Source organism: Eurypyga helias, unplaced genomic scaffold (genome assembly GCF_000690775.1).
Source record: "Eurypyga helias isolate BGI_N326 unplaced genomic scaffold, ASM69077v1 scaffold25952, whole genome shotgun sequence".
NCBI classification, from domain to species: Eukaryota; Metazoa; Chordata; class Aves; order Eurypygiformes; family Eurypygidae; genus Eurypyga; species Eurypyga helias.
Genome location: NW_010236950.1, coordinates 16,276 through 42,217, shown reverse-complemented (window position 1 = coordinate 42,217; position 25,942 = coordinate 16,276). Strand labels below are relative to the sequence as shown.

At 39.3% G+C, this 25,942-nt stretch overlaps 1 protein-coding gene across 2 annotated transcripts in view; it reads left to right on the top strand.

The window, feature by feature from the left end:
• The first annotated feature begins 1,226 nt into the window (after nucleotides 1-1,226).
• The window catches only part of MAP3K7CL (MAP3K7 C-terminal like), a 31,825-nt gene continuing 7,109 nt past the window's right edge, over nucleotides 1,227-25,942 (top strand). Inside the window, exons 1-5 of one of the 2 annotated variants that reach the window (XM_010147293.1) lie at nucleotides 1,227-1,595; nucleotides 3,740-3,884; nucleotides 4,403-4,511; nucleotides 13,394-13,452; nucleotides 23,158-23,273. In XM_010147293.1, coding sequence (XP_010145595.1) covers nucleotides 4,442-4,511; nucleotides 13,394-13,452; nucleotides 23,158-23,273 — 245 coding nt within the window. In that variant the 5' untranslated portion in view covers nucleotides 1,227-1,595; nucleotides 3,740-3,884; nucleotides 4,403-4,441. Of the gene's footprint in view, nucleotides 1,596-3,739; nucleotides 3,885-4,129; nucleotides 4,148-4,402; nucleotides 4,512-13,393; nucleotides 13,453-23,157; nucleotides 23,274-25,942 lie in introns of those variants that run through there. The other variant, XM_010147292.1, reaches the window with a different exon arrangement.

Here is a 25,942-nt window from a genome sequence, read left to right as displayed (position 1 = left end):
GTCTTTAAAGAAATACCTCAAGAGAAGAGAAAATGATCAGCATCATCAGGGGCGCAATCCTGCTTTTCACTAACTCTTTAGGGCAGAGCCCACGGTCCGTCTGAAATCTCACTGCAGTTACAAAGACAGCCTCACCAGATACCTAACTAATGGTGTAGCTGTCTGATACCCTTCCGGGTCATTGCTGGGGGAAAGGCAGTGTGGGTAGAATACCTTTGTAGTTTAGTCATTTCAAAATATGAAAAACGTCTTTTGAGATGACAAGGGCAACTGCTGGCTTCCTGAGATTTGCACTGATTAGATCAATCCTGGGCTAGGGCCAGAAGGTGAGGGGGTGAGGAAGGATGAAACTTTGACTTCAGACCTTCACATCTCTATTTGTCCTGCAACCTCTCTGTATCTCAACTGAGCCAAGAGAATCTAGCAGTGTGCCTATGCAGGAGATCTGGGTTAGATAAATCTTTTCCCTTTGGAATTTGAAAATATAAAACACACCTTGAAAATATATTTTGAAATATAAGTGGAGGACAACCCCCTTTTCAAGCACAGAACAATGAATGAGAAGGTATTCTGTGTAATCATTCTGTAACTGTTTTTTTCTCCATTTGTTTTAATGTCTGTGGTAGCAGTCAATGAAAGAAGTCACGTAGGCAGTACATGTGTGTGACATTTTCAGAAAATAAAAGTTTAAGCTGAAGAAATTCATCTCTCTGGTGATACTTCAAGATTTATCTACTAATTGCTTGCCTGTGGTTTCAAATCTGAGAACAGCTATCCGAAATGGCACTAGGAAATCCTCCGAATCCAGTCAAATCTCTGATTTAGTCAGGCTTAGCTATCACTGCCATCACCAGCTCATCTATAAATACATCTGCCTTCACAGTGTACGCATTCTGAAATTTGCCCGTTGCCTCCCCAGAAGTGCAGGGCTATTGCCTGCTATGAGACAAGCCCGGCTTGGCCAAAGCCAACATGAACCCAGCCTAACACGCCAAGCCCATCCCTTGTTGTTAGCTTTGATAGTCGCTGCTATCATCCGATAGTCCGTTTGTAGCTGGTCCAAGTTGGCAGTGTCAGCCCGAGCTGATTGGAGCTGCAGACATTTTTGCTGACTGGAGTCATGCTATCTTTGCCAGTTTGCTGGAATAGACACAGACACTGATTGGGTCATGCTGAAAACATTCCTGTCCTATGAAGCAAGTCTGTTTGTATTTTAGGTTTGCCAGGACTAATGAATTAAAAATCTTGGGCTCGCCACAGTTTGCTGCTTAATAATGCCTGTGATAGAAGGATTTTTTCCTCCCCGAAGCGTGACGGCATCATAATCCCTCACCACTGGCCAGGAGAGGAAGGAAAAGCGGAATTGTGGAGAAAAGCGGAAAAGGGTGATCTTTTGGGACAGCAAAGCCTGTGGGAAGTGCAGGTAGCAGCATGTTGCCCTGACAGCTGTCTCAGCTTCTCAGACCTTGTCAGTTTGTTGCTATGCAGCAGGTGCAGCCTTTTCTTTTATTGAAGCTATACTCCATAGAGGCAGCGACAAGCCAAGGCAGTGGCTGGCCCCGGATTATACAAGCGCAGACACTCCGCTAAGTGAGGTAAGGCAACAGGTGTGAAAACCGGACTAAACCGATAGAGCTGTAGCAGCGCTTAATCTGAGTTCTGCTGCCCATATTTTTCTGGAGAAAAAGCATTCCATTCCATAGGCGATTGTTGTGAAGAAGGGAGCTGCTCACTGAATCTTCTTAAATTCCGGGTTGCCCACTCACCTTTGTCTCTGTCCACAGAAATATTATTCTTCCTGCATGGAGAAAGCAGGTGGGGAGTTGGGGGCAGCTGGTCTGTGTGTTTCCTGTGTCATCTCATTTGCACGCAGACTGCTCCCATCCTTCTCTGTTCCCTTTTATTGCTTTTTGTGGTGAAGAGCTTGAAGATTCACACAAAAAGGAGCAAAGGGATAAATGCAATAAAAAAAAAAAAAGGATACCAGATTAATTGCTGTGTATAAAGATGAGATTTCTTTTGTGGGTTGGCATAAAATAAAAACACTCTTCTGTGTTATGGTAGAATTCACCACTGCTTATTGAAGGGATATTGATTTTTGCTCTCACACAGTAAGTGGTTAAAAGAGGTAATTTAAAGTCATCACAAACCAGGGAGTATCTGAGTGGGATAAGACAATAGATTTACTCCTGGCAATATTGTTATGGCAACTTTAAAACCTCTAGCAGAATGAATCATTTTAATTTCTCAGGCTATGATGCAAATGTTAAGTACACTCTTATGTGGAAGACCACTTGAGATAGCAAGCAGATGCTAGTGGAATGTGTACCACCAACAGAGAATGATGAACAGCCTTGTTTCAAGGATGTGCTTATAATTTAAAAGATATATATTTTTTTTTTTTTTGCTTTACCTTGTTTTAGGAGGTATGAAAGGGAAATACGACAAAGAATTTTGTATTAGTAGTTCTGCTGTGTTTATAAAAAAAAAGAATGAGGTGTCCCAGATGTTTCTTATAAAATGAGGGTCTGGGGGTAAAAAAGAGATCAGTAATGCTCAGAAGGTAAAATCTAGTCTAATGCGATGCACTTTAAAATTTCAGTTGACTCCAGGGATCTTGTCCTGCATCCAAAAATATGCACTGTGTCAGTTTGGTACACTTTTCTTTGTCTCTGCCCAAGAGATATCTGCCCTACAGTTCAACCTTTGCATATCTTGATTGTCAGTACTGGGGAATAAAAAATGATCACTGATATCCTTTCTATATTAGTGGAAGGAGATACTCTCAGCTCCAGATAAGATTTATTCAAAGTAATGATTTTAAAATATTTGTTGTTATTTTAAGAAAAGATTATTCACTTCAAATAATAGTTTCTTGTGTAGCATTGCTACACAGTAACCATATCACTCTGTCAGCTAAATACTAAGACAGACGAAGCAAATAAAAAAGAAATGCTGAAATTAATGGGCCAAATGCAAATTTGATACTCTTCCACTGATTGCAAGGCAGTGATGCCAGGCAAGATCTTGATTCACTTGTGCATCACTGAGGAAGATTATAATCCTGAAATATTGTTCTGTTTTATTGAGTTTCTGAGACTGCCAAATAATTAAGTGTAAATTAGAATGAGTTGTTGAGATTTCTGTGCAATACAATAGCTACTTTACTGAAAAACTGCACAACTATTGGCTTATGAAACTGTCTTTTGATTTCACTAGATAAATGCCATGTTCTGTGCTGACATATGGTACAACTTCTAGTAAATTAATCATATTTTCCTGAAGAATTTGGTTTTTAATTGACTAAGGAGTTTTTATGGTCATTTAAAAGCTGCTCTCATCATTGTCCACGTAGTTGGTATGCATACAATGCACTCTGGATAGCATAGTCTTCACTCCTAAAATAATTTCTTAACGGGCAGATCTTTTGTGTGCATGAAGTCCCACTGACTTCATGTTCTCCACACATGGAGCTAAGCAGAAGATTAATATCTGTGAATTTTAGCAGCTTTGTGCTTGGTATACAAGGAGATTAAGTTTGCGTTCCGCTCTTTAACACAGTTTAACCAAAAACGCCCATTCAAAAGGTTAAATATACATGGTAGAACTCAGAGTACAACTTCTGAGTGTTCAGAGGTGCTTTAATTCTACCGTTACAGATGAGTAGTAGCTAATTCTGTTGCTCAACAATTCTTTAGTGCCCTGCCTGAAATGAACAATCAGTTTTCTTAATGGACAGGCTTTCATCTCAGTAAACCCACTTTTTGGAGTTGATAGTCTGGGAAGACAGACCAAGGAGTGAATAAGGTCCCCGTCCAGGAGCCAAACCCATGCAGACAGACCTCTACACCTGCACAGAATTCCACTGAAGAATCGCCACCAAGGTTTGGAGACCCAGTAGCTTTCTGACCGTTAAGCGTGTGACTCTCAGGCACAGTTTGGCTGGGGGAGTATGGGTGGAAGGTAGGAGGATGGGTGCCTCCTCATTGACACCATGTGGAGTGGTGTGCACGTTTCCAATCACATGGCAGGCTTGGGGTCGTGTTACTCTCAACTCCCCACCCCTTCTTCCTTCTTCACCTTCAGAACCAGGCAGCATTGCCACGAGTCAAGGCTTGCTGGAGGGGCGATGGCGGGGAGCAAGCAGGTGAGGAGAGGGGAAGCTTCCTTTGCCATCGTGCTTTCTAATCTGTAAATCGCAAAAAGAAAGGCAGCCTCTGCACTGAATTTCACTTAAATCCTTTTTAAGCGGAAAAGCGAAACGGCGCTCCCTTGACTTTGATTCTAAACGTTGCTTAGCCAGAATGAGAAAGGTAGCTGCGAATGCATGAGAAGCATTAGAACTCATTTGTGGAATGGTGTCACATACTCTGTAATAAATATATTGTTTGTATTATTGCAGCTGGAACAGACAAGTAAAAGCATTGACTCAAGTGCCCACATGATCACCACCGCCAGGGTACCTGCTGATAAGCCAGTGCGAATTGCCTTCAGCCTGAATGACTCCCCAGGTACAGTCTAATTTATGGAGTAAGCCACAATGGAAAATTTCCTTTAAATTTTACATGTTCTTACAAGTGTTTACAATATCAAATGAAGTCCAGCATTGTGGGTGGATTTTTTCCTGAGGAATAGCATGTGATATTTTCCTGTCTGATAACATTTAACGTTTCCATTAACTATTTCATTTGGCTAAAACCACTAGACTGACAGTTTAGATCTTAGCTTGCTTTCAGAGGTTTGTGGAATATACTTAGGATTGTAATTAACTATTGAATTTACTTGCATACGTTTGTGGAATATACTTAGGATTGTATACTTAGGATTGTATAATTGTATATTGAATTTACTTGCATATGCAGTATGTCTGATATTAAGGAATTTTAAATCAAGAAAAGGACATTTTGCACTGAAGATGAGACTAGAGCAGGAGGAGACTTTTCCTTCAGCAGCAAGGTTGGAAAGTGTCGCACATGGCCACCTTGGTGAAAGGTTTCAGCAAACGGATGCCTCAGGAATTTCATTGATGTTTATCCTCCCAGCTAGTGTTAATTTCCCCAAACATAGCCTGCATGTGCACGGACCCTTTGGCCTTTGGAATAGATGAATATTATGAGTTTGCACCTTAAATATTATTAAAGTGTAGAGAGCTGTTGTCAGACAGTAAAAGTCAGAATGAAATAAAGTAAATCAGAAGCTGCGAAGCTCCCCCAAGGAATTTCATTGATGTTTATCCTCCCAGCTAGTGTTAATTTCCCCAAACATAGCCTGCATGTGCACGGACCCTTTGGCCTTTGGAATAGATGAATATTATGAGTTTGCACCTTAAATATTATTAAAGTGTAGAGAGCTGTTGTCAGACAGTAAAAGTCAGAATGAAATAAAGTAAATCAGAAGCTGCGAAGCTCCCCCAAAAAGTTGGTGGTACTGTTGATAAAGGTGAGTGCCTGGATTCAGGACTGAGATGTGTTTATGGCATGAAATATAAGCATCTCTAATAACAGTAACCGAACCCCACTGCTGATGTGTGCTTTATGGGACGGTAATGTGTGAGGCAGCTTCCTGAGCTTTGTGCGGAGAGTCACAGCTTGAAGGCAATTTTCTGATTTTAATAATATTTTAGAATATGCATTATCTTTCCTAGCTAAATGTTGTGCAATATTAATTTGCAGCTATAAGCCTGAAATAGAATTGCATTCCCTAAGCAAAGGAATTTAAAACCAAACATTTTCATATATTATTGCACATATCTTTCCGCTCATAAAGATGAGTGACACAGAAAGATTGGGACAGGGAACGTAAAGAAGCACATGTTGTTGTCTATGTGTCCTTTTTCATAAATTAAAATAATCTGGTAATTATATTTTTATTACAGAAAGTAATAAGGAATCATTCTCATATCTCAAGATCCAGTAACATTTCTTACAAGAATTATGGCAAAGATAGGCCTTGAAGAGAGGTGTAAAAGAAAGGGAAGTGCTCCTGCAGATTATGGAAAAAGAATGCTTGTGTGAGACACTGAAAACAAATCAGGGAAAGCTGAGACCATGGGAAACTCAAAGAGGGCAGAGTGGTTTGTGACAAGAGACAGCAGTAGGAAATGACAAGGTTGTGAATAGCTTGGAAGAAGAGGACATGAAAGGCAGGAAGCCTAGCTTCCTTAACATTGCATCATGTTTTATTTTTTACTTTTCTAGCCTGCTAATAATTTCAGCCTCTCTCTTAACACTTAGAGAACAAACTCAATTACAGAAAGGTAGTCTTTCTGCTACGTTTTGTTAAACATTTCCATAATTTTGAGTCCTTTAGTGTACACATATAAGTATTCCTGCAGTATGCAATCCAGAATCTCTGTGAGTACTGATAAAACTAAATAGCAACCAGTAAAGTGAGTGCCATGTTCTTCCCTGATTATAACCCCTTGTGAAGTCTAGACCAGCATACAACCAGCATAGGTCTAACCATACCATACATTCACAAGAATTCCACTCTTGCTCTTAGTGATAAGCCTGAACAAGGTTATTATATTTGATATATTTTAAAAAAGCAAAAGAAATAAACTTTTATCAGGTTTGAAAATTTCCAGCAAACCATAGTTGAATCAAGAGAGTACAGATAAGTATTTAACAATTTTTTTAAGATGAGCTGTAAAAACATTTAACAGATAGACCTTTAGATATTCCGTACTTGGCTTTTGTTTTTCCTTAATTTGGTTATTTGTGTGTGTGGGTTTTTTTTTTTTAATTTCTTTAATCTTTTTTTCTCCTTGACAAGGATATTTGATTTTGGTTCAAACAGGAGTTACCTGCTCTAAGTGTTATAGTAAAGCATCAGGTGAGGCTCATGTACTGATAGGGTATATACTAAAATTTCTTCAGCGGGGGAAAGTGGTGAGGACACCTCTCTTACTCAAACATTTCCTTAAATTTTACTTCACATGAAAGGCAGAGTGACAGATTTCACCAAGAAACGCTGCATTCTCCTTCCGGGGGCTGTACAACTTCTTACTAGGAGGAACTGGCAGTGTAACTGGATATAAAAAGGGGAAATGGAATGTTTCTTCTGGGTGGTGATTATCTCACTGGCTAGGATTGTAACCAAGCACTGGGTGTGAGGAGCAGGGAAAGGAGAAACTGCACTCAACTCATGAGAAGAGATTACTTTGTCTTAACTGACCTACGAGACCAGAGCTGGCTTATCCTCAGTGAACAAGAAATAATTGAATTGTGTTATATTATTGGGCAGTCAACACCCGATGACTGAAATCCTGACCAGCTTTGTGCAGTATTTTTAATGTGAAAGTAGGCTAACCGGTTCCCTAAAAGTCTCAGGAGCAGCCTATCAGTGGGTGCTATATAAGAAGACAGTTTTATTGTGTATCTCTTATTCCTGTATATATAGATATCTAACTTTGGCTCTTTTACTCAAGTTCACTAAGCTGGCATCCAACATAGGTTTCCAAGGGTGTGTCTGCACACTGTATTGCACCAGCTTGACTTAAGGCACCGTTTTCATTTCAGCCTATCTTATATCACTTGGAAACTAATGCAATTTAAACTGAATATAGTGTTCCAAAATCAAAATAAGTGTTCCCAAATAGAAAGTTTGTTGTAGCTTGTCAACATCAATGTGATTAAACAAATGAAATTCAATATGCCCCAATTTATATCACTAACTCTTATTTACTGAACGTATTAAGATAGAATGATTGTAACAGTAAATTCATTAAATTTTGTCTAGTCAACTGGATTTGTTTTGTGTAATAATTCTAAGGGTAGGTTTATAGGTAAACATCTCTTCGCCCTCTTCCCTCCTAGAATAAAAAACTTGAATCTAGCTGAAAAGTTCTGCTAGTGACCTGTGGTGATAAATCACTGGTTTTGAAATTATTAGGAATTTCTTTTGTTTGAAATTAGTCTACCTCTGATGGCACTCTTCAGAAGAACCACTGAGAGCATAACTGACTTATTTTACTCCTCTTTGTGCTTATGTTATCCCAGTAACCATGAAGAATTTTTTGCTTTTATCATTGATCATGCAAGGCTGTTTTGCAATGGTTCCTTCTTCAACAGCAACCTTCAAATCCCTAATCCATCCTCATTTTGGTTGTAACGGCAACAGAGGCTTTCCAGCAGATAATGTATTGGTTGAAAACTGGGGGAGATTGTTAAAATCTGTGTCTAAAATTTACAGGTCTAGTTTCCTAAAACTACACCCAACCTACAAGTAAGTGGCTTGATCTTTGGGAGGTTAATAATTTAGGTGAGACACCCTGGAAGGGCTAGTGGCTGCGTGTTCATCAGAGGATGCTTTAGGCTTAAGTGAAGGTATATGGAGTAGGAGGGTTTTGCTCTTATCTCTTCTGTTATGGGTTGTTTCTATTTTTGGGAGGTCCACAACTCTTATTATTGAGCAAGCCTTCCTAGCCTATTCCTGGGTCAGGCAGTGACCATTCCCCACTATTTTACGAGTGAGGTAACTGCGAGGTTGTGTAAGGTCACGTCAGGCAGGGCTGTGAATAGAAGCCTGGGAGCTTCATGCAGCAGTGCCAAGTCACAGTCACTTAGCCACAAAGCCTTCCAGGACGAATTTGATGAGTCTATGCTCGTCTGTCAGTAACCAGGGCTGGAGATGCTGGATCTCACCGCCCTCCGAGGGCCAAGACTGGACCCCGATACACAGTTTGTCATTGTTGTCCCACTGTGAGTTGCAGTGCCTGCTGTTAAGTTTGAGCATTTTTCCTGTGTAAGGGCTGATCCACTTACAGGATAACAGCCTACTTATGTTACCAATTTAATTCTTTAATTTAGGAGGAAGAGATCTGAATACATTTGCCCACACATGCAGGAGAAAAAAATAGTACCTGATTGTATAATTAAAGACTGGATCATAACTCAGTTACTCAAAGAAGCAGAGCTGTGATTGGCATTTCCTAAATATCGAGTGCTTGATTTAGCAACCTTAATGTGCTTTCAACACACTGAAATTTTTATGTTCTATTTCTGTCTGTCTTTGTGAAGATCCTAGAGAAACTGTAATTTGCGAATTTATGCTGTAGGTAAATCAGATGCTATTCTTAAATTATTTATTCATTAACTATTGCCCATCGCCCAGGTTTCAGCTAAATGGAGCAGCCACGTAGGAAGAGCCTGGGCTGTTAGGCTTCATTGTGCCAGACATTGTGTCAGTCAGACAGTGAAGTGTCAGGGAATTCGCTCGTTCGTCTCCATAATTGAGCTCTGGCCTATTGGAATCTCCAGAAGGCCAGAACATGATTAAATAAGTGAAACTTTCCAAAAAGCATGATTCATTCTCAACTGTGCAACATTAGCGTATACCAGGGGTGTGCATGTATCAAGACATCACTGGTAAGGAGTAAGCCTTTGGTATGAAGGCAATCAGTCTTAACACAGTTCAGCCTTCTAAATCGTGTGGCTTGTGTGGATCTCTGTACCACACGTTAGAAGCCCATCTCACCTTTGTATTAATAGGTGCTATCAGCAGAGATACAAGAGCTCACCTGGACATTTTGGGTTGAGCAGCTTAGCCTTGCTGTCCTTAGCTGAAGCTGCCCACGATGCCATTTCAGCATCATCTGGGCAGCTTGCTTAGGGAGCTTGTTCTTTTGTTATGTTGTTAGTTTTGCTGTAGGAATGGTCAGAGGGCTGGCTCTGGCATAGACAAAGGTACTTTGTCTCAGCCCAACTGATGCAGAGCAAAAGGAGGAAGTGATTTCCCCAGAGAACCTCCCTCAGATGCTTTCTGTTATGACATTTTTCAGCAAATGAGCACAGCAAATGTGTGAACCTGGTGAAACAAACATGAATGTCAGACTATTGCATACACACCAACCGAGTCTTTGGTTAAAAAAAATCAACTGTGTGTGCAGCGAGTTATCTTGTAACCCGGGTACAGGTCTCTACCTTTAGTGCACTTTTAAATATAGACCTTCAGAATTAGTTTCAGGATCTGTGAGAAATCAGGAAATGCTACTCATTTAGAAATCGTGCAACAGATAACTTAAATGGCTGTGATGAAGTCCCTGATCTGACTCCTTCACATCACAGGTTAGTGCGGTTTAGTTCGCTGGGATTGCCGTCACATTCACGTGTACGTTCTCCTACTTTCTTTCTTTCTTTTGAACCCAATTATTTTCAGGTGCAGCAAGTTGCAGACTCTGATTTTTTTTATATATTTATTTTTAAACAAAATATGTTTCCCACAACCACTGTGAAATATAAATCCTCTTTCTTTATGAGTGACAAGGAAGGGAGCAGTAAAATAGTGACCACAGGGGTGAGATGCTGTTTGTATCTGGTGAAGAATCAGCCTAGTTATTTCCAGGGTTTTGTGGTACAGAAAAGCCACTAACTTTATTATGAAGGGGGTCTTTTATTATATCAGTGACTCCCTATAACAACCTAGTCACTCATTAAATATTGATAATAAATTGAGTAAAGGAGAAAAAGAGATCTTTCTGAATTTTATTGTCTAGTTAAGGAGATGCAGAATAGAAAAGAACACATACAGACAGATGAGACAGCTATGAGAGTGTTTTCATCTTCAGAAGATTTTTTTTACATTTTTGACATTTTCAATGTTTCTGATTTCCAGAGCCATAGATTTTTAAGGCTAGAAGCCAGTGGGCTTTTGTTTGATATCTGGCTCAACAGCCAGTATTCAAGCTTGTAAGGGCAATAGTGATTCTTTTGGAAGAAAATGCAAGAATTTATGTATTTCCTCTTAACTTTCTGAAAGCATCCTCAAAAATATTTTGGGAGGCAAATGACTGCTGTTATTTGCTTTCCCCTTGTGTGAAATCTGGATGTGTTTAGTTCTTACCAAGTGATGTTTGTTGTTATTGTTGTGGTTGTTGCTTTGACAACAGTGAAATACAGACTGACCCAATGCAGTAATTTATTTCATTGGAAGCTGTGGGGAAAGTTTTCTGTTGTTCTTTTTGTAGAAAACAACATTGCAGTTAGCTGTGAGGATTTCTGTTAATTTTTGTAAACTAAATGCTTTAGCTGAAAATTTTAGAGGAGCCTAAGAGAATTAGGAACTCAGAAAAATTTCAAGACAGTGAAGTCCCCAACTTTTCTCGATGATGTTCTACACATCAGATGATGATTTAAACAAGTCTTAAACCAGCATAACTAAAAAAAAACCCTAGCAGCTGTTCAATAGATGCTAGGGCAGGCCCATTATAAAATGTACTACGGTATGCCATAATGGTTAGGATACCAGTACGCTCTATTTTTAGTACCATTGACTCAGTCACTCGAGTTCAAAAAAAAAGCAGGGAACATCTGTTTATTGAAAGGATTTCCTCTATAGTAATTTCTCTCTCTATTCCATCCTTTTTACAGTATTTGCAAACTTTTTTTTACTGGTTGTTTTTGAAGATAATCCAATATATTTTCTAATATTCTGACATTACATTTCTTTTGTTTTCTTTTTAATATATGATGCAGTGAAAAAGTAATTGTTGGCTGATGTTTCTTTAAAATTCTTGGGGTTGCTTGTGCTTTATTTTTCCTAAGTTAAAATTGCTCGAGGTCCCTCCTTAAAGCTACTATACCAAAGACTGTACTTGCTGGAATTGTCAAAACAAATAGCAGCTTAGCTGCTGTCCACAACTGTGGTCCAGTATCTCTGTCAGAATATTTAACAGCTATTCAGCCAAATATTTGTAGGGCAGCTGTACCTCTAGTCGGACTGAGTCCTATTCCGTCCTTCCTTTCAGCATTGCCATATGATTCATGTTTCTTCTTTTAGAATATTAGTTTATTTTTAAATATTGTACAAGGAAGCAACAGCAATTTAAAGGTAAACACATATCAGTGTGATAGAATTCTATACAATCAAAGCAATTTAAGTATTTTTCAGAATGGACATGTTTGGGACATGGTGTCAAAAATTAAGTTGGTGGGCAGGGGGAGGGGGCGGGTATGACTTTTTGATAATACTAGCAAGACTCCTACCCCATGAAAATATAGAACTTCACCTGGTTTCCTGGGGAAGTTCAGAATCTTTTGCTTTTTCCTCTCTGCATTACTGTATTCTTTTCTTTTGTGAGCACCTCTTCCTAGAGGTGCCCAGCTCTAGTTATGTTAGTTAAAGTAAGGCTCTGACTGTCTGTTAGCCAGTATGTTTATTCTTCATAGGGTAAGGTGATTTATTTTACTTTTTCTCTCTAACCGACTTTGCTGTATGACCACTGAGGGCAGAAATAAGAGATAACAAATACTTGACAAACAATTTAAATCCTAGCCTGTACTCTAAGAATATTCAACATCCTGCTTTGATACATCGTCCTCTTAATCTTGTTGGAATTTTGTTGTAGTTTATGAGTCTGCCAGCATAGAGCAGATTGCAGGATCTGACCTATGTTAGCAATTTTCCCCTATGAGAGCCATGCTTGTTTAATTTTGAGACATTACACATAACTGACTCTGTAAGTTAGCTAATAGTAACCTTCTCCTCACCTCCCGTAACCTGTAGTAAGACGCATAAGCAATCATCACAATCCAATGCAAAACTGATAGTGTGAAAGTCACTGAGAAAGAAATATTGCAGTGGCTAGCTGTGACACTACCAAGTATGATTCATATTTCTGATCTCTGTCCAGCTACTAGTGGGCAGGTGTCCACATCACAACACTGACGTAACTGGCACAGTCTGTCCCACCTTTGCTGGAAGCCTGTACTAAAAATAAATAAATAAATAAAAACAGAGCTTGGCTCGTTGCCATGGATGAACTAACTCTAGCCCATAAGGACTGGTAGCTATGGGTTAGAGTAAAGACATTTCTTTGCAGTATGGAGAAATTTTGGTGCCTTCCGCATTCTAATAATGTCTGTTTAGGTAACAGTCTCCTAGTTTCAGGGTGTGTGTGTTCTTGTGGTTGCCTTTGGGTGATGGGAAAAAAGGTTTCTATTATTGCTGTTTTAGCCCTGGTAAGTCCTAGTATTGTGATGGAGAAGACATCTTTCCCCTCATTCAAGGTAATAAACCCTTTGGTAGTAAGGATGCTGTCCTTGGAAGGTTCTTTACTTTGCAATGTAATGGAGAGCTCAGGAAGAAAGATGTTTGAATGTATTGTTTGTATTAAATTATCACATGTTCTACTGGCTTTGTTTTGTTTAATCACTGCAATACAAAACAGGCTTTCTGTCTCTCCAGCACCTAAACGTTTTCATACTGCCAACCCTCTAGTATTTTCAAGGAGTCCATTATGGTATCTCAAGTGTAGAAAGATAAGCAAATGTGGAGGTGTTTGCAGGATCCCGATATTATTGTGAATATATGTAATGCAGAACTACATTAAACAGATCACTTGAAATGCCCTTTTTGGTAGACATTGACTTTTAACATCATGTTTACATTTTAGACGATGCTTCCTCTGAAAACTTCCCCTTGGCATTTCCAGAACTAGATCAGCAGCTGCAGGTAAACTTCTATTTATCTATCTGTCTGTCTGTTTTTTTGTCTGTTTGTTTTTACTACAGTTCTACTTCACATTCACTGGGTTAGTTATGGTAAAAAAAATCTGGTTGTTACACTATAGTGAAAGATTTCAGTGGTGCTTCTGTAACCTATTAACATTGTATAATTGTATAATGTTAATAGGTTAAGACTGTATATTTCCATATATATAGACCTAATAAGACTGTGTATTTCCACAGAAGAAAATATTGTCTTCTCAAGATCTGCAGAAAAATTAATTTGACATTTCCCTATTCCAGGGAAATTACTTTTTTTTAACAATCTCACCTGCTTTTTAAATTGATTTTACATTACCTGTTCAAAACACAGCACGTACTGCTGCACTGAAGTGAGGAGAGTTCTTGTGGGTTTAATGGGAGAAGGAATGAGCCAGGTGTTATATTCTCCTGCCTACAGGCTGTGCTAAGACCATTATGAGTAGCTTCCTCTGAAGCAGTCCAAGAGAGTACAAAGGTATATTTTGTAGTGCCAGCTTATCTCTAATCTTGGGCAACTAGAGCCAGTCATCAGGAGTGATGAGAGCCTCCTCCGAGTTTCCCCAGCTCACGCCGCACAGCCAGCAACCCTAACGGTTGCCCTAGCAGGTGTCTGCGGACAGCACGGGATGAAGGCGGTGCAGCCTGTGTGACCGGTCTGGTGTGTCAGCATAGCACAGTGGAGCCCTGCAATACTGGACAATCAGATGGCAGTTGATGGCAACTCCATGGTTCACCAGGCACAGAGCCAGTGCTGTATCCAGGGATTATTTCCCTTTCCTCTGTGGCGGTTCTGGAGTGTTTGCTGGCTTTTGTAAACTACTTCAAATCATCTGTTTCCCAGGAGCATTTAGACTTCCTCTGATATTTCAATACGAAGGCAGTTGCTTCCTGAGTGTAAACTGAGAAAGGCATTAGCCAACCCTGCTGCCCAATGATGTCACCCTTCCTGTCCCCATCCACTAGTGAGACAACACTGGCAGGTGGCTGACTTAAAGGACGGACTTCTCTCTCCTACTGCTCTCACAAAAAGGGTGACTGAGGCAGGAATGGAGGATGACAGAGACTCTTCTTGCTCTGTCCCTCTAATCCTGAGACTAGGGGCAGGTTCCTTAGGCATACCTAGGAAAGATTAAAGGAACTCATAGCAACTTAAGGTTTGGGCTGAAAGGAACAGGGTAGTATGTTGGCGTCTTTATTCCACTGATCTTCAAGTACAGCAAAGATGATTGATGTAATTTTTTCCCCCCAGAAGAATTCAATTTGAGAAAAGCAAAATTGTTGTGTGGCTGAGGCAGTGGATTGAAATTAAAGAACTTGCATTCTGTTTCCAACTCTGTCAGTGACACATTGTGTGGTCCTGGACAAGTTGCTCCATTTTTCTGCTCATCCCTGAAAAGAGGTTAATGATTTTTACCTTTTTTGTTAGACCATTGAGATCAGTGGATGAAGACTGCTCTTTTAGCACAAAGTCTGATTGTCATTACTGCTGCTGGTACATAAAAACAAAATTACCAGTGTTAGGTGTAGGTACTTTACAGGCCAAATGATGATTTTTTTATTAGGACTTTTATGACCCATTTCTGGAACATATAATGTACTCTAAATGTTTAATTTCATGATAGACTGAAATTGCTCCTCTGGAAGCATTCAAGTCTGCTGGATAAATAATAGTCCTTCAGTAAAAGTTTTTTAAGTACACACTAGAGCAATTGCACTAAGTAAACCCTCTTGGTCTCTTAAGTACCTGACATTTTTTTCAAGAGAACATTCCTTCACTCTCATGATCTCAATATGATAACAAATTCAAAGAAACAATCAAAGGCTTTGATTCAGAAAATGTTCTTTTTATTATCCTTCAGAAACTTTTTTGGTAAGATTGAGGTAGTTGAAAGGATAACTTATGGGGAGTATCTGGTTGACTCAACCACTCGAAAGCATAAAGTTAGTGGCAGTGCTTCATCTTTTAGCTTTTCAAGCTTATGTGCATGTTTATATTTGGATGCCTTTATGTTCAACCAGAGCCACTTAAGTCAACACAGGGTTCTGGGTGGATGCAGAGGTAACAGGGCATTGGCTCTAGCAATGAAAACTTGAATGTCCTTGCTTTTGTCAATCTGGATCACAGCTTAAATTTATAACTATTTAATATAATCACACTATGTTTATATTGCTTTAAAATTTCAAACAAGCTATAGTCGTAACAAAGTTATAATTTACCTAGTTAAATTTTCTTATTAATTACTTTTTTAAGTTGCTATAATCCAAACTGCTCAGGGTGTCAGGGTATGTATAGCATGTGGTTGCAATTTATGCTAATAGAAGCACACCAGCTTTGGAACGGGCCGCTCCCGTATTACAGAAGCAAACTGCAACAAGATGGGCTTCACCAGGACCTGCAGAAGTACTGAATGGTGGTGTCCCTTGTCATTCCAACCATGCTTTTGTCTATCCCAAAGTTAGCTGTATGAAGCAGCACGCATGAAGTGTCATGCAAATGAATCCTTTAATCAACTGTGGCATAGCAGCCTGAAATGCTTGAATTTGTAAGAACGCTGGTACATATTTTCATAATAAAAATATCACATCTAGAGCCACAAGGTTTTCATCACCATGCCATAAATACAGTCAAAAGCATTTGTATTTTATTTAAAGAAACAAACCATAAATGTAAGGTAGGTGGCTATATAATAATAGGCACTTTAAAAAAAATGAAGGGAATAACTTTCCAGGTTTCAAACATACAAAGGAAAATGTTGAAACCTCTTTTAAAAGCAAAACAAACAAACCAACAAAAAGGCCAAATTAGCTCATCTTCTGGTTGGATTTTGAAAGCAGCTTGAAAGCTATGTGAGTTCACAAAGTGACTTGGAAAATCAGAGCCTTAGAATTTTATGCATGCAGGCAGCAGACCACAGCCTGAGTACCAAGCAATTTGCACCTCTGTTTTAGGCTTCAAGCCCTTGTCCTTCTATGTTAGGTCTTGGCAGACAACTTGGCTGTTTGAACAGAATTACCTAGTGTTCCCACTTCTCCTACCACGATCCTACCATACCTACTCCCTGGGCACTGGTATCCGATGGCAGGGCAAAGTTCAGTGCAGCCTCCCCCTGACAGAGTAATAAACCCTGCTGTCCAACACCGGTGCCAACTTTACAGAGGTAGAGGTAGGATTGGCTGGAGAAAATGCATTTCTAGGAGACTAACTGCAAGTAGCTAATTCTCTATAAGGACTCTTACCAGAGGAGAATCCTCTTTGAAAGTTACAGCTTTTTTCTGAACAATACAAACAATCACTCTAATGTTCTGATCTCCTAGCAAGGTTCAGACCAAAAATATTGTCTTTTCCAATTATCTGTTTGAATGTTACATTTTTCTACTACTCTAAGAAATTCCAAGGTACAATTTTTAAGAAAACAATATCAATTCTCAAAATTCCCTAAAGTTTTTTCTTCTTTTTTTTTAAACTTTAAAAAAATTAAAAAATAGGATAGTTAACCAGACACAAAAGCCCTACTTAAGAGCACAAAGCAGTTTAAGCGATATGCAGGAAAAGCCTGTTCTCTTTTTCAGCTTTATTATTAAAAAAAAAATGACAAAAAAGTTCCTGATATGCTACCACTGAAACAAAGCTCTTATTAATAAACATCTTGATTTCAAATAATTTTGTTTGCAGTACTGGAAATTGTTCTCTGCCCACTGATGAGCAACACTTTGAATGAGGCTAAAGCACTTGCTTCTTTGGGCTTCAGCGTCATCTCCCCGCCCCCACGCACACACTTGTGTGAGCAGCATGGTGGGTAGCCCAGCCAGGGTCAGTTTGTTATTGGGAAACATTAACCTTTGCCTTGTACAGAAGTTGGACTGGGCCTTGGAAGGTGTTTCCTTGATTAGCTGCGTCGCGGGTGGTGGCCCCTCTGACAGACACTCTACTACGGGTTATCTGCTATATTTAGACACCTACATCCAAGGCCTTGCTGCTTAGGTCACTGAATACAGGGGAAGGTATCCAGTGCTAAGTACCCGCATTACTATGCCCTGTGTGCTGCCTGTCCTTTTCCAGCATTTCCTGTGACTTTCTCAGTTCATCTCCCTCTGTCAATCCCGAAGAGGGAAGAACACAAGTCACATACAGATGCACAGGATGTTCTGTAATTCTTTATCTCTTCTCATGAAATTCTGAGTTTGAGAGAGGCATTTATATCATGTTTTATATTATGAATCTGTTGAGATCAGTGGTGTTAAATGACCATCAAACTGCTGCAGCAGAGAATTAGCTCCAACCATTTATACTGTCGATTTGGTAAGTCAGTGGGTAGTTTTTCATGCTTTAGTAGGAAATACCTATACAAAAGAAGCAATGAAAACATTATGAAAGGGACAGTTTGTTGTGTGTGATACAAGCATTTAGAAGAAACCTTGGTTACTCTGGAACTTTAATAATGGAACTGTAGCTTCTACTGACTGCCAAGACTCTGTTAGATGTATACAAATTATTTTAGAAAGTTCAAAAGTGTACTGTGTTTCTAAAGGGTATGCTGTATTTTCTTAATACATATTAAATTCCAAGAGAAATACTAGAGTACTGCAGTACTCTATAATTAGATTTGATTGCTTATGAACTTGGTAAGTCTCCTGTAATGCTGCTGTGATAACTGTGATCTTATCTTAGATTATGTAAGACATGGGTACTTACAAAGTCAGGGCATCATACTAAGGTTAGAAAAGAATGGAAAATCTCCTAGGAAAGGAGAGCAAAACTCTCTGTTTCTCTCATCCAGTTGACTTGAGTTGTTTGGAGGAAAGAGAACTACTTACTTTCACAGTAAAACTAGGCTAGACTGGATATATCCTAGACTAGGTATCTGAAACGGGTCACAGAGTTCCAGTTGCACAAGAAGCTGCAGCGTGCAGCTCTCACTTCTGCATGGAATAATGTGGTTTCATCCATCATGGAAGAGTACACGATGCCGTATAATGAACATGGACCATGTGCAAAATATTGGCACTGAACTTTCTGGCCTTCCATAATAGTTTAGCTGAAAATTACCAAATTTACAAAAAGTGAGACACCACTTAGATAGACCGGTGCTAAAGGTTGCTTTCTAGATGAGTCTATGTGCTCAGATGGCAAAACTGCATGGTACATTTTTTTATTTAAAGTTCAACCTTTCAGGAGAAAGTTATGATTTTTTTTTTCCCCATAATAGAACCAAAAAATAAATGCAAACAAACAAAGGTGAATTAAAAAACCCCAAACTTTTCAAGTTTTTGAACACTTGGGTGTCACTGTCAACTATAAAACATTTTTGAGCGTGGAATGCGGATATTCATATGGCAAGGCAAAGCACACTGTCATGTGAGTGAAGCAAAAAAATTACTGAAATTTGTCTTTTTGTGTCACCCGACAAAGATTTTAGTTAGAGCAGCTCCTTCAGCCTGTCTTAAAAAACAGGCAGAACTGCTTGGGCTCTTCCTGTTGCTTCATGAGCTGCCTTTACGTATCACCTTCTAGCATCTTTCATATCTGGATTCTAAACAAAAATCTAAATAAATAGTCTTGTAAAGATGTACATACATACATGCAGCTACAGAGTAGCCTACAACAGGCATCAGTGGATGCCCCATCCCTGGCCGTCTTCATGGCAGGGGGGTTGGAACTAGATGGCCTTTAAGGTCCCTTCCAACCCAAACCATTCTGTGATTTCTATGATCTCTTAGTGTCTGCTTGCTGGATTCTGTAGGGAGTTTGTCAGTGTCACTGTGAGTCATTCAATAAAATACAAGGAAAAAATAGACCTTTTAGAGAATCAGACATAGGAGGATAGACAACTAGTATGAAAAAACTGTACCTTTAGTACTAGCTTTGTGAACAAAACCAGAGATGCTGTGCATACATATTTTACCAGCACAGGAAAATGAGGGTGGATGACACTGAAGCCTGAAATAAGCAGGATTAAAAGTAGCAACTGTTGCCATTAAATATAACTTTCTTTGGCAGGAGCGTTTTTTGCTTATGTAGCAAGTATGCTTTTATACATATTAATTTATGGACCGGCAAGATATTTCATGAAGTAACAAGTTCAGGCGCCCCTAACAAGAAATTAAAGTATGGCTGTTGGCTTCTGGGTGAAAAAAACCATATACTGCAAATTGAGCTTTATTAAGGCCTGTTGTAATTAGTCACCTGGGTAAATTAGCAAACTCTTAAAAAAATAGTATACAGTCTTCGTGGGTAAGAAGTGTTTTCTACTGGGAATTCCAGTTCTTTTTCTGTGGCGTGGGAATGCCACCAGGAAATGCCACCATCTGCAACACTTCCCATGGCCTGGCCACAGGCATTCAAAAAAGTCATTCCAGGTGGAAGGGGGAGAAGAGAAAGTCTGCTTGGATGAGATAGGGAAAATGGAAATTTCATCTAGGATGGATTAGAGGAATGCAGCTTTACTGAGGCATAGATCTTAGAAAGCATACGAGAGCCCTCCATAAGTACAACTCAGGGGTAGATCAAGTAGGACAAAGAACCACCATGTGAATGAAAGGTAGTGCTGGCATGATAAGAAAATGTACAAACCTGTCTTCAACAAAAACAAACTGGAAATGGCAAACATTTTTCTAATCCTTGGTGAGGCTCTGGGCTGGTCATACAACTGGGGTAGGGACAGGACTTTGGTTTTTCTAAGATAGAGCTGGGCAAGCCTGGTAATTGCAGGATTTTCTGATTTTGCGGGTTCCCCCATTCCCATTCAGATGAGTATGGACCAGTCTATTAACTGTTACTATTCTGTTATTGGATTATTTTCTGTGGAAATATGTTAATATTGTAGATGTCAGCTGGCTAGTTGGAGTTACCCTTTGGAACAAGCAAGTTTTGCCTCTGCTTTTGCATTTGTCCTTTGAGAGTTTGCCGTCATCTTCTGAAAAAGCTTTTCTTGGTGGGAACAGATGTATCACTAATTCTTTGCACTCTTGTTTATGTCAAAAAGTAGGCTGATAGACATGGGTAAAATAATTTCTCCGTGCTTTTGTGTTAACTTGCATTTTCTCATGTGCCACAAAAAACTGGCCGGACTAGTATCTCTCCATTTTTTCTTTTGATACAGTAGTTTGTTAAATAATGAATCCATGCATAAACCTGTTTCATAGAATCATAGAATCACAGAATGGTTTGGGTTGTAAGGGACCTTGAAGATCATCTAGTTCCAACTCCCCTGCCATGTCCTGTATTGGCCAGCAATTCCTCATGGACACTGTAGGTACTATCTCCAGAACCTTTCTTAGAAATTTCAAATTACAAAAGGGCAAACCAAATTGTCCAGCCATCTAGGCTTATAAAAACATAAACAAATTTACATAGTGCTTAATAGCATCAGACAAGATTGAAAAGAATTGGATGAACACAATATTAGTAAACTGATTGTATCCTTTGTTGTCATGTAAGAAAAAAATGACACTGAAGAGGAAACAATGGTAGGAAGGGGTCTGAAAGTCAGCAACTGGTTCTAAGTGGGAATTAGATACTAAGTCTCAGCATGACGAGATAATTTTTAGATCTCTATATATATCTCTTGAGTGGGAAGCTGGAATATAGAAACTGAATGCTGTTTTAATTTTTAAACTGGTTTAACCAGCTAGATTTATGGAAACAAAGATGGAATCAAAAGCAAGTGTGGGTTTTTTTTTTTTTTTCCTTTTGAAGTATCACTGTTTGGGGACTTTCCCCCTGGGTACGGTTCAAAATTGTTTTATTGTGACGCATGTGTTGTTTGCTGATCCCTGGTAGATACCAGAGATGCTACTTTGGCTCACCCTTGCATTCTTGGATTAGAGCACTGAGACTTCTATATTCTGTCTTGTTAAATTTATGCTTATTATTTGGGTGGCTATATGAATGTGGCTATTGCTCATCCCCATAGAAATGCAATTAAAAGACCTTTCCTAGGGATTAGATTCATCAAATAATGGACTGCCTTCTCCCTGGGGTCCTACATTCTCCGAGCTCAGAGGGAATAAAACAATGTGCTGTGAAACAATTCTGCCACAGCATTTTTTACATAGAAAATAGGTGTCTGTTTTAAAATTTCATTGAGGAACCACGTACCATCTACAAGTACCTGCAATGTCTATACATTAGTTACATCTCTGCACTGGGTTGATATGAAGCAAACTTATCCTGCCACCTGGATAAAAATATTTTAAATCTTTGTCTCTGAATATGTTTCATAAAGTTTAGACTTCCAGTTTAGCTAAACCAAAAGTTTACAAGATCATGAATAGGAAGTCTGAAGACTTGTGCTTTTCTTTTCCTAACAATGTCATCATGGGAATATTATACTATGAAGAAGAGTCAAAGTAGGACAAGAAGAAATAAAAAATAATCTACTTATATTGTGAAATGCAATTGGATGTTCTTTAACTGGACAGTAAAAGAACTATTTTAAGTGCTTCCTTTTGCTTCAAACAGGTGGCTCAAGCAAGCTATTTGGTGTTCATTTACAGTCAATTGATTCATGGCTAATAACTTAAAAATACTACACTTCCTGAAAGCATTATAGCCAAAATGTGACAGTCAAGCCTGAAGCCTGAATTAAGTTGCATTCTTTTTGAGGAACAAAAACCAGTGACATTTAACCAAACTATATTTCAAGATCTGGGTTGAAATTCATACGAGGAGTCCCAGGACAGAGTGGTTTATTTGCCATATTTATTGCCTCCAGTGTGCATTGGAAAAAAAAAAAAATTAAATCTTACTGCAATGATGTCAGTATTTAGGTTAGGATGTGTAGTGCTTTTGCCTTCACTGTATCTTTTTATCTGGGTTTTTTTTTTTAATTGCTCTCATCCTTCAACTCTCAATCTCACCTTCACATCTCAGGTTAATCTAAATCACTTTGCAAACATAGTTGTTGTATTTCTTATACCGTTTCTGCTAACCAAGAACCCTTCTTCTACAGGAAGTAGAAATGCAGAGAAACAGAGTATGATCAAACTACTTACAGCTTGAGGCATTGCTGGGATAAAACCCATTGTGAAATCTTGACTGCACTGGGGTCAGCAGTAAAACTCCATCTGAGTCCAGCAGAATCAGCCCCAGTGTCCCAGTTCATGGTCCTGTCCCATTTAGTAATAAGTTGGAAGAAGAAGCCTTGAATCCATGAAAAATCCCTAACTCTTTAGTCAATAGCTTTCCATGTCTTTTCTACTCACCTTGCAGAATTGGAGAAGGAGAGCTTGTTTGTACTCAAATTACCCTTCTGCTCAGAGCTGCAGTTTCTGCAGTGAGAACACTTTGATGTATTTTTATGGGTCTGACCGGTGCATCAACCCTAGCATGCTTCTATCGCTGTAGCTGAGGAAGAGGGAGGTAACGGAGAGATGTTTCTTTGAACAATCTTTAGGGATACTTTGCAAACTTTACAGGAAAGTTCCAAAAATCCTTACAAGGTTTGAAGCATTACACATATTCTTATGCAGGGCAGTGGTTTTTTCCCTTCCATGAAAGGCCATCACTAGGAATACTTGGCTGTATCCTGCAGTTAGAGAGGGGAAAAAAAAATTTCTTAAGTGTTCTCCCAGGAATTAAGATAAATACTGTATCTTTCAAAATGCATGTTGTTCCCTAATATTTAGTTCAGAGGCAGTATAAGTATTTTTTTTTTTTCTTTTCTTAAAGCCACTGCCTCCTTGTCATGACTCTAAGGAATCTATGCAGGTGTACAAACAGCACTGCAAAATAGCAGAAGAATACCATGAGGTCAAGAAAGAAATTGCTCTGCTGGAAGAAAGAAAGTGAGTATCTTTCCCAAAGTATTTACGGTTGTATATTCTCTTTGTAAAATCCTGTTTTAAACACGAGGCTTTCACATGGTATTTTCTCACCTTATGTGTCTGCCTGAGGGTCACAACACAGCACAACAGCTGGGACATTGGTCTACAGGATCAACTAGGCCCACTAAGGACACAGAGTTGTCATAGCTCTGGGCCCATAGTTATACAGATATCCCTTCAAACCTCCCCTGACAGCCTCCAGGTCACGTAACAATGTAGTTCAGCTGGTGTGAGTCCCCTTTTCAGTTTTAGAGATATTTTTTTCAATTGAACTTTGCACGTTTTTATGACGAGCATAATGGATCCTCAGTTAGAGTGCTTGTCCGTATTAGTAAACATTTTTCTGTGAGATGCATTGTCTCGTGTGCATTGACATTTTAGGTGTTCATATCCAAAGTGCGTAAACTGGGGACTTTTCTTCTTGTCTGTGGCTTATACTCATACCCCTGTCATCTTTGCATGACTGTTAAATGGCAAAGTGTACTCTGTGACTCTCAGTCCCTCCCCACCAGAAACATGAAAAAGAAATTCAGAGAGAGGGAAGAGGGGGAGTAGTGAAAGCTTTTAACAGACAACCAACCCCAACGAATAACAGTTACTGCTAAGTAATCTTTCTCTTTCAAAATCTACTTTATTTCTACATTCACACTTAAGGTGCCTTCACTGTCAATCTCTCAGGCTTCCTGTGAAAAAGAAGACCACACCATCATTTTTCCATATGCTGCTTGAATAGAAACATTTGTAAAACAGTAACAGGGGTCAAAAGAGCTCTATTGTAGAGTGGGCTTTGGGTAAAAGGTGGACCACTGCATCTGTTTCATGGAAACTTTCACAGTGCTGGCCATGCAGTTTGGGCAAGTTTGCATCCGTGGGAGTCTTCAGCTGCAGAAGCAAGCTGATGGGAGTGAAACTGGTGATGTTCTCTAGTCTTACAAGTAAGATAGCCAAAGATCTCCTTGACTCCATAGTGACAGGACAAGGGGTAATGGTTTTAAACTGAAAGGGGGGAGGTTTAGATTGGATATCAGGAAGAAGTTCTTCCCGGAGAGGGTGGTGAGGCACTGGAACAGGTTGCCCAGAGAAGCTGTGGATGCCCCATCCCTGGAAGTGTTCAAGGCCAGGCTGGATGAGGCTTTGAGCAACCTGGTCTAGTGGAAGGTGTCCCTGCCCGTGGCAGGGGGGTTGGAACTAGATGATCTTTAAGGTCCCTTCCACCCCAAACCATTCTATAATAACCCAGACTACGCAGGGTAGAAAGTGAGACTTGTTTTTTTGGGGTTGATGGCTACAGGCACAATAGCGTTAGTTTTTGCCTAAAGCATCAGAACTAGTTGAGGTTTCCCACTACAAATCCATTTCCACCGTGGGGCCTGCATGGCACTCACCTGCTGACAGTCCACCACAAAAGTTAAAAGAAAAAGAAAAAATAACCAGAAAAGATTAACACTACATTGTCCCAGTGTTTGCATTTGATTCATCATTAATTAAACTTGGCTAATCAGAAGTAATTTGTGTTTTTAAAAAGATGAAGGTAATTAATTCAAATGTTTTTGCAATGCTTTGCCAGATTTGATTGTCTAATATAAGCTTGCTTACATGGGTATTAAGCAACCAGGAGAATTCAGTGGAAACTGTGTGTGTTTGTCTTCTCTGAAACTCCAAAGTGAATATAGAATATTAAATGGTTGTTTAAGTGCTTAACTTTAGATGTATAAACTCAAAAGTTAGTCCTAAATAATTTGGTTTTCAGTTTTCTAATATAAATGTACTGTTATTACTGACACATCCCTGAAGTTATGCTCATTTATGAAGTGAGCTAGGAGCCCTTGAAAATTAGACTCACATATATATTATTGCACTTACTAGAAAAAAAACCAATGCCGTTTGAATGCATTTTTGTTTATTTGTGCACTCTGTGCTACTAGCTGAATTAGAAGTATCCTTGGATATGGCAGACACATGCACAAAATCTTTTACCTGAGCTCAAAACTTTTCCTAATCAACCTCTGAGCCCAGAAGTCAGCCTCTTATAAGTGGTTATCCTGGATGAATTAAGGAGCTTCAGGCTGGCATTTTCCTTCACTCCGTGGGTATCAGCAGTGGAACAACGTGAGGAGGCTTCCACCGCTGCTACCTTTGCTGAACCTGTTCTGTGGATAGAAGTTTTCATGCCTCATTAAACAGATGTTAAGAGCCGCTAATATAAGGCAACAAATGGAATTATATTACTGTGATTCCTATGTGCATTCTAATTACATACTTGTAGCCTAGATATTCACCTGCTCTGTAGCTGTGAAATGCCTAAACATGAAAAAATGTCAATGCAGCACCTTTCATCACCTTCCAAATCTCTTAATCTGAAGAAGTGGTCCTACAAACACTGGGATTGAAGGTGTTTAATTTCCTACAGGTTGGTGCACTGTGGTTACTTAATTTTGCAGTTTAAAAAGCTGCAAGTGCCAACTGAAGCTTTTTTTTTCCAGATGGGAACTATTTATGACCCCTACCTCCATGGGGTGGGTTCTCCATTTTGTAGTACTTTGGAAGAGGTTTCACAATACTGCCTTTCCCCTCTGAAGTGTTTTTCCTTTCTGTAGCAGTCTGGTTTTATAAAACTTCCAGAAACTAAT